We start from the raw sequence: 14,517 nt of genomic DNA, 5'->3' as shown, positions 1-14,517 counted from the left end.
TCGTGTGATAGCGATATCCATTAATGACATAACTGTTATACTTAATGACAAAAGGATGAGAGCCATGAGCAATCCACCTCAAGTTATCTGAAACTTCAACATTTCTCATTCCAATATCAGATGCAACCTACCATGATAAGTACCTTAATGTAATTACAATGTTCACCATAAAAAAATATCAATAAGTTTAAAATTTCACCTCTTCTCTTAACCAAGATATGAAAGTTCAATTGTGTTCTTTTGAAATCCATTTTTGATGAAGAACCTTATTTTGGGTATTTCAATTGTAATACCCCCACGTGTTTACTTAAACATTGAAACATTGTAACATAAAGTTAAGTTTATGTCATAAAATTAAATAAAAAATAGAAGACAAGATAATTGAAACTTTAACTTACTCTATGAATGGTTGCACATCAATTGTATTTGCCAAAACATACCGATGAGCTTGGTATAGAAGATCTTGTTCAGGTCTGAAGGAAACTCTTGAAGACAATGGTCTACCAAAGCTTGAATTGTCTAAAGATGCATCTAATCTGTTAATGGCTAGCCCAATAGGATCAATCCCAGATAAGAAGTCTGAACAAAACTCAATAGCTTCTTCTACTATATAACTTTCTGCAATACAACCCTCTGGACGATGTCTATTTCTCACATAGTTTTTTAGAACTTTCATATATCTTTCGAAGAGATACATCCATCTTAGATATACAAGCCTATAAAGTTTGACTTCTCTAACAATGTGCACAGTGAGATGCATCATAATGGTGAAAAATGAAGGAGTAAAATATTTCTCTAGCAGACACATAGTCACCATAATATCTTCTTCCAACGTTTTCAGTTGTTGCACATCGATGATTTTATTACATACTAGATTGAAAAATATACACAACCGAGTGATGTCATACATAACATGTTTTGGGAGCATAGATCTTATTCAATAGGAAACAATTGTTGGAAGAACACGTGACAATCATGAGATTTTAAACCATTAAGTTTTAAATCAGTCATTAACACAAAGTTTTTAACATTGGAAGAATAACTTTCAGGTACCTTTACTTCTGACAATGTCTTTAGAACACAACGTTTTTCTTCCTTTGTAAGAGTATAACAAGCCGGAGGAATAAATGTTTTTTTTTCACCGTTGACAATTCCAAGCTCTGGTCGAATTTCTAAATGAGTTAAATCTCGTCTAGCATTCAAACCATTTTTCCTTTTTTTGGGAATATCAAGAAGTGTACCTAATATATTCATACAACCATTTTTTTCAATGTGTATCACATCTAAACAATATCTAACATGAAGATCCTTTCAATATGGTAGTTCAAAAAAACGAAGACATTGTGTTCCAACAACTCCTTTCACTTCCTTTCTTAGGTTGTTTTTTTGTCTTCTTCTTTTCTCTTGGAAATTTAAGGTCTTTTATTCTCAAATATATAGTCTTTTCAGACAAAGGTTCGGAAAATTGTTTTAAGCTCCTTTTCACCATTAAATGACTTCTTTTGACGACGATATGGATGGTTACGTGCTAGAAATCTTCAATGTCCAAAGTATGTCATTTTCTTCTCATATTTTAATCTGATAGAGGACATATATTATATCCACAAATTGGACAAGCCTTATACTCTTTCACACTACATCCACTAAGATTTCCATATGCAAGGAAATCATTTATTATCCATAATAAAACAACTCTTAAATTGAATAATTCATCTTGATTAGCATCATAACATTCAACACCACTTTTCCACCATAGTTTTAAATCCTCAATTAGTGGTGCTAAGTACGTGCCAATGTCATCCCCTGGTTGTCTTGGACCCGATATCAACATTGATAACATCATGAACTTTTTTTCCATGCACAACCATGATGGAAGATTACAAATAACAATTACTACGGGCCAACAACTATATTTAAAACTGATGTCACTACCGTGTGGATTGATTTCATCGGCTGACAATGCTAAACAAATATTCCAAGGTTCAGAACCAAAGTTTGACCACTTCAAATTTACTAATTTTCAGGCTGGAGAGTCTGCAAGATGTCGTAATTTTCCATCAACTACTCGCTCATTAGCACGCCAAATCAAATTTTTAGCATTGTCAATACTTCGAAACAATCTTTTGAAACGTTAAATGTAAATTAAGGGTCGGTTTGGATTGAATTAACAACAAAATGTTTTTCAACAATACATTTCCTTTTGAACACTTTTTTGGAAATGAATTTAAAATTTAAACACTTAATGTTTGGGTAGACTTTTTTATAAGTGTTTATATGTGAGTTTGGTTTTTAAAGATTTCTCTAAAATAGATTATTTTATAAATAAATTTTTAAAGAATGTATTATTTTAATTGTCCAAACACTACCATTTTTTTCAAAATAGTTTTTTTTGCAAAACTAAACACCTTGGAATCTCAACCAAACACACTCCAAACTTTCTAATAAAATAATGGCAAAAATACATTTCTTTTTCTTTTGGTTTGGAGTTTGTGTACTTTGAAGTTCAAAATCTATTTTAGTTGTAAATGACTCTAAAGCAATTTGTTAAAGCCCTAAAAAAACAAATAAAAACTATCATTTGTTAAAGCCCACTTTTTTGCATTATATATATATATATATAGTATTATTGCATTTGGTCTGTCCTATCGTAAAATTGTTGTATCCCTAACTCGATAGTCATGTTTATCACAATTTTCATTTTTCTCATACTTTATCAACTTTTATGTGCTTTCACCATAAAAGTATTGCAGTAGAGTAGAGAAAAATGAAGATCACAGATTCACAAATAAACATGATTGGTTAAGGATATGATAGAAGAGACGTCCCTAACGCGATATTATATAAAACCCTCAAGTGCATCATTATGTAAGCATAAGGTTAGTTTGCATTTAATTTTTTTTTTGGATGGATTATAAATCATTGACGGACTCAAAATCGTCAATCATATAAAAATCTTTGTAAATATATAATATCTTCTTAGTTTGATAGTCCATTACATGCCAAAAAACACCATGTGGCATGTTGGCAAGCAATTTTGTTAATGATCTAGTCTAGCCGTAATTGACATGTAGTACTTCTCCTAAAATTGGAGGTTTAAATTCCTCTATCCTTGTTTTACTAAAAGAAGATGTTTAAACTATTTTTCCTTTCCTTTTCTTCTCTTCGTCAACTAATCAACTGATTATTGATTCACTCTCCACCATTCTTTGGTCGGCTGTTGGGGTCGGTTCGAATCGGAGTTGCAGTCAACGTAGAAGTTGATAGCGGAGGATCATAGAGTGCTAGCGTAGATTCTACCATTGCTGGTCTAAGTGCGATGTTAGTTAAGTTCATTATAGTCGTGCCATGGCAGTTGAAATTCCCTTCCATTTGAAAATATGAAGAGGAAGGAGAAGGATGAGGAAAGAAAGAGAATGCGACGTGTGATCCATTTTCGTTGAAACAAAATAATCTTGGAATTTTGATTTGATTGTCGTGTGATTGCTATATGTTTTCTATCTAATTACTATATGATTGTATGATATTATGTACGTTATAAATTCTTTTCAATTGCTATTTGATTTTTTAAGTTATTTTCATTATATATTAGATACTAGACTTACGGTTTACGGTTTCATAATGTTGACAAAAGAAAACTGAAGTCACATGAAGTGAAGGAAACAAATAAATATATATATATAGACTCCATATAAGATAGTAATCAAACATGACAATTATATATACAATAACAATTAGACAGCAATAAAAAAAAAATAGCAATTAGGCATGTCGAAAAATAGAAGTTGTCATCCAAGCGATCAAACAATAAAAAAAATTACTATGACAAAATAAGTTTAACTTGATGATAAATGACACAACATTTCATTCTAGAGGTAAGAGGTTTGATACCTCATTCTCACAATTATTATACTCCCTTAACCCATGAATTAACAATATCATGAATATGTTGATTTGCTCATTGTGTTAAAGAAGACTTGTGTACTTGGAAAATATAAAAAGAATGGACATGTTAATAAAGAACGTACTTTAACCAATTGAGCTTTGCTCAAATTAAATGTTAGAACTTCGAAGATTGGTTGTACCATGTAGAAAATGGTCACAACATTATAGGAATTTGCTACAAGAATGAATGTGCCAATTACAACTTAATCATAACATCCATCCATCTTACGGGAAAAAAACCTAAAAAAGCAAGAGCAATCAAACAAAACAAAACAAAAAATAGCATCCATTTTGTTTAGTTTGTTTTTCAAGCCATTGACTGTTGTCTTCCTATTTAGCAGGTTTTAAATAAAATCAGTCCAGATGCTTTGATCCCTTTTAAAATGACTTGTTACATATTTTTTTAGCAATTAGAAAGTTGCTTGTCATACACATTGAGTAATTTGTCACTTCGTATGTTTTTTAAAACAAAATAAAACTTAGAAATGTTAATCCAAACATGATTTCACCAAATTTCCATTAAAAAACGCGCAATCTTTTATTACAACTTCAAGAAAACCCCTACACGTTAACCACTAGGCAAAAGAAAAAAGAACATTCTTATCGTAGTAGTAGCATCAACATTTCTTCGGTATGAAACAAACTAACTACAACTAAGACATCAAGAATAGAGAACGCCCAACCATGATAACTAAAATCCTAACAGGTTTTCCAAGAAAGATCCTCGACAGGAGGGGACTTGGGATAAATACCAAAAGCAGCACCGCGGGCCAAAATCAAAGTTGTTGACTTAACAATTTCCACAAACCTCGTATAATATAGGCTGAGAAGTTCAAAGGGAAGAAAGGAGAAGAGAATACCTGGTTTGGCACCTGGAACTTTACTAGGCTGAGAAGATTCAGCTGCCACAACTTCCCATGTATATCATTATAGCTGCACAATCAAAGTGTAGAAAAGAGCTGACCAAAATAGGCAAAGTGCCTCCCAAATAACACTATAATCAAATTGAATAAGAATTGTCAAAAAGAATCTTTGTTTCACTAGAATCATGAGAACCTAGTCTAACTATATATATATCTTATATATTAATATGAGTGACATCAACAGACAAATAAGAACAAGATATTCTCAATAAACTTGCACAGTAATCCAAGCCAACCTTGCCTTTGTGCATCTTTCTCTTATTTGCCACACTTTCCAACTCAGATTCTCATTCAATAACCCAACTAGGAGACAAACAGAAAGAAACCTCTATAACTTTCTCTTCTTCTTCATCAACTCCCAATTGAATAACACAAAACTCATGCTATCAGAAGTCACCACAAGCAAACTTGATCTGGAAGAAGCTAGTAGTTATTTACCAAAAAAATGAGTTCTCTGTTGGGAACTTATCAATTGAGGGGAATCCCATTTGTCAATGAAAATTATACTTGATGAGTTGAGCTCCAGATTTCATGGAATCTATGTAGTAGATGGTGTGGTAGAATCATCATCTTATCACGGATTTATGTTACACTTGCTCAAGAACGGATCTTCTCTGTCTAGAAATTTCTTCCAGTAAGCTTTGTATTTCGGTATACCCAACTCCAACCAAGGTTTCAAATACCCATTATAATGCAACGTTGCAGCATTCTCGACATCTTGGACATTAAGCTTGTAGTCATGACCTAATCCATATAGAGACCATGAATCATCAAGGGCATAGATAAGGCTCTGAAATGTTAGCAAGCTTGCACGCAATGCAACAGCATCAGTCGATCCGCCCTGCATCGTCAACTTCTGTTCATTAATGGTTATGAAGGGAAAGGAAGCGATAGTTCAAAGCAATAGAAATTTCAAATTTATCCTTGGATATCATAAAAAATGTTAGATGGACAGACTGGAGTATGATACATGAAAACAAAAACGATCGGTGGATATATATCATAGAATTGAAAATTGTTTTTTAAAAAATTAGAAACAACTGCTTTTATTGAGAAAAGATTGAAAAAAAAGACATAAAAAAGACGTGGCAATCATAGAAAGGCTTGAGCATTGGCTGCGGTATTGTAATGTAGACATGTTATATCCATCTTCGATGAAAGAATTCATGAGGGAAGATTAAGACTTACTCAAATTAAACTGAATATATAACGGAAATCTTAAAAAAGATCCTATAATTTATTTTTTGAGTGTGATTCAGTGGGTATGCAAGGAAGCATGTTTGTGCACGCAAATGTAAACATCTAAAACTGTAAAATTATCTTTCCTTCATAATTTAGCACAGTTAATACTTAATGCTATGAGACTTACCTCTCTGACCAAACTACGGAAAGTTTGAGAAAGATCAAGCTCTCTCCACTTCGCCAGATCAATTACATTCAGTCCTGACATCCAAGTACAATCATTTTGAACGTAACCATTCTCACCCAGAATACTTTTCAGCTCACCCAACCTCACATGGCAGCACTGTGCAGCACCATTAACTTTTCCGTCCATATCAAGGCTCCACAACGCTGATAAGTCTCGCTGAACGATAACATCATCCTCAAGGACCACAACCTTGTCCAGGTTCTTAAAAATTTCAGGAAGAAGATAGTGCAAATGTGAAAACATTGAAATGTATTCTGTCCTGGAGTGAGTTAAAGTACGGAAGGAAATACGGAACTCTTGAGGCAATACAAAAGTCACATTTTCATGATCATCAAGTTTAAGTTGTTCAACGTTTATTACTTCAACAGCTGCCTCCTCATAACTATTCCTCAAAAACCAGAGATTCATGGCAAAGTAATTCTGTCCATCAGTCAATACATGAAAAACCTGATTCCTACTTTCCTAAAGCATCAAAGAGTAGCTAATCAGTATCATTTTGATAAGAAATGCAAATATATAGGTTAAAAGTACAGAAGAACCGTTGACTCACTTTTGAATTTGAAACTGTTGAGTTGATAACCACTGATGATGCAAGTATATTATTCGAGAATATTATGTAATGGTTCAAAGTGGGATCTGAATATTTCTCGGCCTGAGAGAGCTCCAATTTGGTTGAATAAATCCTAAAATATTCAACAGTTAGCTGCATAGACAAGCAATGCATGCTCTTTGGCATGGTCTGAACAGCTAGTTGGAAGAGAAAGGCACTCTGTTTCATGTGAAAATTGGCTTCATCCTCCGTCATATCAAATATTTGTCTTAACTTTTTGTCCACATTATTACAGTCCACAGGGAATGATTTAGCTTTGGCTATTGTAGCTTCCATCTTCAGCGACTTTTTCTCTATCCTGAATAAGAAATTGAAGACCCGGAATGTTTTCAAGGGCTTAAATATAAGGATTTCTTAAACTAAAAGATAAAAAAAGTGTCATAAAGTGGAGCAATCAGATACAACAGAGGCTAAATATTTTCCAATATGATTGTAGTTTAAATTAGTTTCCATAACAATATGAATTTTCATCTCCTTGAAAATATCTGCAAGCATGTAAGCAGACAAGCTAGTAACGTTCAGGGATGGTTCAAAACCTCAGGTTACAAAGTGTCCCAACTACAGAATTAAGAGATCAGAGTGATGAAAAATGTTAAAAACAATCCCATCTATCTGCTATCTAAGTAGCCTTAGATCATTAGCATGAATTTTAGAGAAGTCACTAACAAGTACAATGAACACAATGCTAGCGATAGATTTGAGGATTCGGCTAACTTTTTTTGGATAAGAGTGGCTTAGGCTCATTAGTGATAAAATACCCAAAATATAAAGATCCCTCCAAAAACAAAGCTGGATAAACTGCAAGCAGCAATGACCTCAAAAGTGAGAAGCAAATGTGATTATGTGAAGGATAAACCACACTCACAAAACTTGATTATATACCACAATTATCAGCTGTAGAGCCAGGCTATAGTCATAGTTAAGTATTAGCAAATAATAAAGAAAAAAAACCTTCCTTGCTAATGGAAAAATTGAACATTGGTCCCTTTTCATTTTTCTTAGATTTGGATCCTGAGTTTTAACTTTCCACTTATAATCCTTTTCATCAATAAATTCATAAACACTACCACAACTTACTGTAGTGGAAGATCCAGATCTGTAGTTGATTCACTCAAGACACGTTCCAGCTCTTGAATATTTTGCTTCATTTCTTGTGTTAACTGGCTTTGTGTTGGAAGTTTTGCAATGGTAGGATAGTATGCTCGGGCAACAAAAAGCTGATCCTTCAATTTCTTTACCATAGAATCTTTAATAACCTCTCTATGTTCCTGTCGCCAAATACAATAGCTCCCAAACTTCCATTCACATGGTTTTCCACTTTCGTCCACGGCAGTCATACGATCGGTAGGTTGAACTCTACCGCCAACTTTAGTACTCTGAAAAGACATGAAAATTAATCACAAAACCCCCTTGAAATACAGAAGCAGTGTACACGTTCCATCACAGACTAATATATTCATACATTTTCGTGGGTATGCTTTGGTAAGGCATCAACTTTTGGAGGTGGCAAACCTGTAGCTTATCATACAAAAAGATTCAAGTGTACTGTAAGGCCAGACAAAATATTTTCTAAATACTTGGATGAAAGGATTCATTAAACCAACCTTTTGGTTCCTGACTCTCGTGTATGAAATCTACAGTTTCCTTCTTAGGTTCAATGGCATATTTCTGAAATACGTCCTGACAATACAGAACATAGGCAACTCAAATCATCTTCCTAAGACTATTTTTGAATGCCAAAATGGCAAACCTTTATCATAATAATTTATCTTAAACATCAATTACATAAGAGAATATAAGATCACATACATCAAAATGTCAATATATTATTAATGTTTTACGACTGAGATAATTATTAAGAAATAATAAAACCAACCAGAGGATTGGTAGCATGGTCAAATATTTAAGTGGATGTATGCATGTAGGCATGAACAATACACACACTGAAGTAGAGGACAACTCCAACTCCATTAAAAAATTAAGAAAGAGAAATAATTAAATGTGACCACTGAAACCCGAACCTGATGCTATTATTTGTTATTTCATAGGTGAATGATATAAAGAGTACATTGTTGGCTTGCATAAAACTAGCATCAGTTAATCAGTTAGGGAAAAATATCTAAAAAATGAACACTACTATCTACCCAACCAATCATATATAAGTACTCATTATGTTTTCAGGTGATATGTGGGTCTTTCTTTGAATATTAAGATACCAAAGTAGTGAGGCAAGTCCATTCATCAATTTCATCTTCTTTAAAAGTTCTCAAACAGGGACTACCAAGTTCTAGATTCAACATTCCATAAGATAGCAATGAAGGCTACCTTGTCAAGAGTTAATGTGAAGAAGTTGGGGAATTCATATTGACATACTTACTTCCCAGTCCGAAAAGTCCTAGAAGAGCGTTAAATCCCCCAATCCAACTTTGTTGAAAATAGGACTATAAATTAAATTCTCAAAGTGGGTTTAGCTAGACGATTATTGACATAATTTTTATTTCTAGACATTGGAGGTTCAATCCCCCAACCCTGCAATAACTGTATTAAAAAAAACAGATCAAACTCTTCTGTTTTCAATATTCTTCCCGATGCAAGTGCCAAAACGGCCTTTTTTTGTAAAATGCTAACCAAAGAGTTAGTTGAATTAGGTGATAGTTGTTATGTAAGTTTGTTAACAACTTGTACTTCATTCCTCTGCAAACAAAATCCTCCTCTCATTTTGAGGGAGAGTTCACTTTGAAATTATTCTCATAATTGGTAGTACACCGCTTCTTCTAAGGTTTCTTTGTAGGACACTAGATTGACACTTGGTTTGACATCGAGGAACTTTATTTGACTTCTAAGTGACATTGCCATATTTAATACAATCAATTTCCTAAAAGACATCTTTTTGATAGGAAACTCTCATATCAATTTTGCCAAGTGGGATTTTAGGAGTAGACCAAGTAGAAGCAAATAAAGCAACCAATTCCCCAAAAAACGTCCCTACTGAACTTTTGATTGTGAAAAGCTCGTGTATCTTTTGAACCAAAGCCTCCAAAAGATTGCCAACACGCCAACATGAGCTTAGCTCAACTGGCACCTGTATGTTCCTGTGGACAAGAGGTCCCGTGTTCAAATCCTCACCCCAGCATTTATAACAATACCTTTGCAAAAAAAAAAAAAGATTGCCAACACCTGTTTGACTCATGATTAGTCTATTTGCTTAGGCTAGTGTTTTATGGTTTGCTTGCCACCATCTAGTCAGCCAACTTTGTTTGAAATTCCCCGATATCTTCTGGGTGCGTTGACAACAAGTAGATCTAATCTGGTTCAACCTATAATTTTCCAAACTGGGTTATTCTTTTTTTGTCACAACCAAACTCGATTATTCCTCCCGTAGATTCTGTTCTTTCATCTCTTTCATCACTTTTGTGTGGTTGTTTATTTTTTCAAAAGGACTCTACGGCTTATCTTCTCCTTTTTCTTTCTTTCTTTTTTTTTTAACAATCTTCTTTAAATCCTAAGAATTCCAAATTCCTGAGTCCATCTTTGCACAAATTCCTGTTTTATTTCCAGTAGCAACTGTTACACCTTCAACATCAAGACTTATGGCCAAAATCAATGCTCTAATACTAAGATGCTAGGATCCAAATTATAAGAATTAATGAAGTCCTTGCCTATTCAAACTAGTAGTCAAACAGATTAAAGTTCTCAACCCCACCAATAAGCCATGTTATTCCCCACAGAATGTATTGATGTAGTAGGACTAGAGTACATTAGGGGGTCATATGGTCAAATCCTTAATTGATTAGGATTGAGATTAGTATTTATGATTGAATTGCGTCAGGATTATTTTTCTTTGCTAATTAGAATTAGGTAGTTTCTTTGATTAATTAGGATTGGGATTCGATTGTTTTCCAATTCTCTACAAAATTTGGATTGGAATTGTGTATTGAGGATCTCATTTCCATCAATAAACTAGCATTCTATTATCTTATCAAAAGCTTTCATTCCACTCCCTTTCACTCATGTAGTTTTGCAACCTTTACCAAAATGGTAAGCTCTTCTAAGAGTTCCTGGCAGAAATGTAACTGGATAGTATTTCCCTTGGTTACATCAAAACCCAAGAAAATTCAGAAACGCTGTAGATCCATCACTTTATACCAAACAAGGAACAGAGCAACACCCATGCCCTTAAATCTCCTCTGCATCCCTACAAATGCAGTTCGGTTTAAGAACCACACTTTAAGATTTTTTCTGAAAGCCTCCAATAATATTCATTTCCTCCGGGCAGGTGAACCATAAGATCTTTACTTTCTTGTCTCCTAGTTTTCCAAAGTGCCAAGGGCTGCTCTTTACTATATTAGTGACTATTTATGTGCAAAGAGTGGTTTAACTTCAACAGTGAAATTTGAGAGGGGCCACACCATTCTTCTCCTCTGCAAGGAGGATACACCCAATTTAGTACTTCCAGTAAGTCCCTTTCATCTCAGGAGGCGCCACCTTTAGTAAGAGAAGAAAGAGAGATTGAAAAACAATGTGGCTCTAAAACCTTTTCCATATTCTACTTTGTCCCAAAAAGAGACTTCTATTCAACTCTTCCCAAAGTTTTTTAAGAACAGATTAAGACAGGACCATATCAAGGTTCCCATTTCCTTTTCAACCTTAAGGTCACTGGCCAATGGCCATTTAAACGAGAGAAGTGTCTAGAGAGAGAAAAAATGGTATACAATGAGCCAGCAATGGACAACAAATACCCCACAAGTGATTGGAGAAAGCACACTACAGATAAGGGGAATCAGGGATTCTTCTGTTGGTTCAATAACACAAGCAAAGAATTTAAGGTACGATAATGGTAGAGAAGTAGAAACATTCCGTATGAAATGGCCACTAATGTGAAGCATAGCCATTTGAATCATGTTCTAACTCCCTGGACTTAAAGGAAAATCTAATGCAATCAAATACCTTCCCTGAACTTCCAATTCTATAAGTTTCATAATCTTTGAAAGATTTAAAAGCCTTAAAGGGAAAATGGAAAAGGAAAAGTCAACAAACCAAGGAATTAACTTTAGAGAAGGAAAAAAAGTACCAAAAGAGCAGATTAATCAGAGGAAACATTAAGCAAATTAAGAGGTCTATGTTGTTGTGTGCGGCCATAAAGTGTGAACTTATTAGGAATTTGGATTTCAGATCAGCTAAAAAGTTCCAAAATTACTCAAAAGTTTAATTGTGGAATACTCATTCATATTAAGAAATCAAAACTTTAAAGCCTTCACTTTTGGGTAATATATTACATGCATTTTCATGAAAACAAATGTAAAATACTATTCCAAATTATATGTGGTTACAAGCACAACATATTCACATAAAGGTCAACGGTGTACATCTTCAACTGGTGGTCCAATCACAACATTAATTACCAATAAATAAATTACAACTGACCAAGCACTATCTACTGCTGATACAAGAAAAAAAATGGGATGCAAAGAGAACTAAGAGAATGTTAATAGACCTTTGGAAGAGTTGGTCCCAATTTTCTGATAACGTCATCTACATGACTAGGTTGAAATCCCTGCCATAAAAGTTCATTGAAACTAAAACAACTGAACAGGAGAAGTAAACTTCCCAATGGAGAAGGACCTAATCCGTTAATATTGCTTTCTTCAAGTATTAAACGACTTAAAATGATTTTTTCAAACATTTTCATCCCTCACCATAATAAATATATACAGAATCATACCCATAACCGGAAATTTACAAAACCAGTATAATGTTTATATGATGAGTTGAAAAATCATATGTCCCAGAAACAAAGATTAGTCCTTACTGGTTTTGAATTTTGCGGGTCAGAAGCATATCCTGCAGAAGAAGAATATAAATGGTGTTAGACAAATACTTCTCTTTAACAAAATATGTACTGGTGGAAAAAATTCTCTTCGTGAAAAGGAGAAACAAAGAACAGGAAATATTGTCAAGCCCAATTATAGACACCGGAGCAAAAAAAAAAAAAAAAGAAGAAGAACAGACAGATGGAAAACTAATAGTGAGAAGAGGCCTGAGTTGCATCTTATCCTAATTAAACCGGCATCCACCGAAGAAAATCTGAAAGGGTATAAAACTGGAGGGAGAAGTAGCACTTGAACAAGAAAATGGCGAAAGAAATCAAAATTAAATAACTTGGCCACATACGATGCAATGGGCACCAAAAATACAAGTAAAACGATTCGAAACATAATTGAATTCGACATCAAACGAGACTAATAAAGGGTAAACCGATGGAGGGACGCGAGATCTAGCAGAGCATTAAACAAAGGACAGAGAATGTACAAGATGTGGCAAACCCAATTGAGAGAGTAAAAGCTACCAACAGATCCGATCAAGTAACGTCAGATTCAACATAGCTAACGACCAATTCAATTAAAACAAAAGAAAGAAGAGCAAACAAGTTACCTGCAGTGTGAAACCCATTATAGAGACCGAGCAAAAACACAAGAGGCACAAGCATTGAGAGAATAACGAGGCCAAGAACTCCGATCACGAGTCCTCTCCATCTCCTTTTCGCCGGAAATCCGTAAGCAGAAGCTCCGCTCCCTCCACCACCACCGCCCTTCATCTCCGCCACACTACACACTCTTCAATCCACTAATGATTGACAATGTATAACCTTCCTCTTCCGAAATCTCTCTCTCCCTGCCTTCACTTTCCACGATTTTCCTGTTGTTATGGAAGTGATCTCCGCTAAAGTTCAAGCGGGGAAGTCGTGATTTATATAGATCATGAAACAGGAACTGTTCATCAAAAAAAAAAAAAATTGAATGAAACCGCGTCAGTATTGCAAGTAATGCGAAGAATTGAGGGTTGTTGTAGAGGAAGTTGGAATGTCCAATGTGTTCCGTTCTCAAATCTGCCGCTCCATCGCTGAGTGAAATGGATCAGATACGAATTCCCGAAAGTGGGTTGGGAGGGATTTCGTTCGTGAAACGAAAGAGCAGTCGCGAGTGAGAAGGACTTGAACCGGATTCACAATCGTGAGTTTTTCATTTTCTTTCTTTTCCTTTTTCTTTTTCCTTCTTTTCTATAATAAATTATTTTTTGTAATAATTAAATTAAATTAGTTTAGTCTCGAAAATTAAATAAAGGATCTAATTCAAGTTTGTAAGATATTATGTTTTTAGATTTACAAGTCAACCAAAAATAAATGTTTTCCCAAACCTTTTATGTGATTTTAAATTATGATTAAATCCATAGCAAATATTGTATTTTATTTTATTAAATATTCTTTTTGTTAATCTAATTATACCAAAATTTAGCATAAAATATATTTACAAATTAATTAGTAATAGTTTGTATTCAACCTACTATTTAGTGGTAATTATGATTAGTTTTAGAGTTTATAAATATATTTTGAAAATATGAAATACAACTTTGTTTACTTTTTTTAATCCTTTCTTTTCAAAATTTTATTTTCTAATTGCCTACTAAACATGTCTTTACATTTTCTTTCTCTCTGGACATCTATGTACATAGGACTCGTTTTTTCAAGTAGATTATTGTTTTTTACGAGGAAAATGAAAACTATGGTAAACACAGTCATCACATTACAGCTACGATGGTCATGGTCATGGTCATAG

General features: G+C 34.0%; 1 protein-coding gene across 5 annotated transcripts; it reads right to left on the bottom strand.

Moving 5' to 3' along the window:
* Window positions 1-4,428: 4,428 nt before the first annotated feature.
* LOC101218632 (probable galacturonosyltransferase 7) lies at window positions 4,429-13,923 on the bottom strand. 5 transcript variants are annotated; one of them, XR_004216005.1, is made up of 10 exons: window positions 13,337-13,923; window positions 12,714-12,745; window positions 12,399-12,458; window positions 8,509-8,584; window positions 8,367-8,422; window positions 7,982-8,280; window positions 6,845-7,202; window positions 6,235-6,756; window positions 5,102-5,706; window positions 4,429-4,875 (listed from the first exon to the last, which is right to left on the bottom strand). XR_004216005.1 is itself a non-coding variant. In XM_011655174.2 (9 exons), the coding sequence occupies exons 1-9, from the start codon at window positions 13,497-13,499 to the stop codon at window positions 5,440-5,442; spliced, it is 1,833 nt and encodes a 610-aa protein (XP_011653476.1). In that variant the 5' UTR covers window positions 13,500-13,923; the 3' UTR covers window positions 4,903-5,439. The 5 variants fall into 5 exon arrangements, 4 of the variants coding, with proteins under 4 accessions (XP_011653476.1, XP_011653477.1, XP_011653478.1 ...); XM_011655174.2 differs by lacking the exon at window positions 4,429-4,875 and having other exon boundaries at window positions 4,903-5,706; XM_011655175.2 differs by lacking the exon at window positions 4,429-4,875 and having other exon boundaries at window positions 4,903-5,706; window positions 8,367-8,416; window positions 13,337-13,922.
* Window positions 13,924-14,517: the final 594 nt, after the last annotated feature.

Source organism: Cucumis sativus, chromosome 4 (assembly GCF_000004075.3).
Source record: "Cucumis sativus cultivar 9930 chromosome 4, Cucumber_9930_V3, whole genome shotgun sequence".
Taxonomy (NCBI): domain Eukaryota; kingdom Viridiplantae; phylum Streptophyta; class Magnoliopsida; order Cucurbitales; family Cucurbitaceae; genus Cucumis; species Cucumis sativus.
The sequence above is the reverse complement of the archived record's forward strand: the minus strand, read 5'-3'. Positions and strand labels throughout refer to the sequence as shown.

Coding starts and splice junctions, on each gene's coding strand:
- LOC101218632 (XM_011655174.2), bottom strand. CDS start 13,499: ATGAAGGGCGGTGGTGGTGGAGGGAGCGGAGCTTCTGCTTACGGATTT. Junction 12,746..13,336: donor TAATGGGTTTCACACTGCAG/GTAACTTGTTTG, acceptor CTTCTTCTGCAG/GATATGCTTCTGACCCGCAA. Junction 6,757..6,844: donor CAACAGTTTCAAATTCAAAA/GTGAGTCAACGG, acceptor TTGATGCTTTAG/GAAAGTAGGAATCAGGTTTT.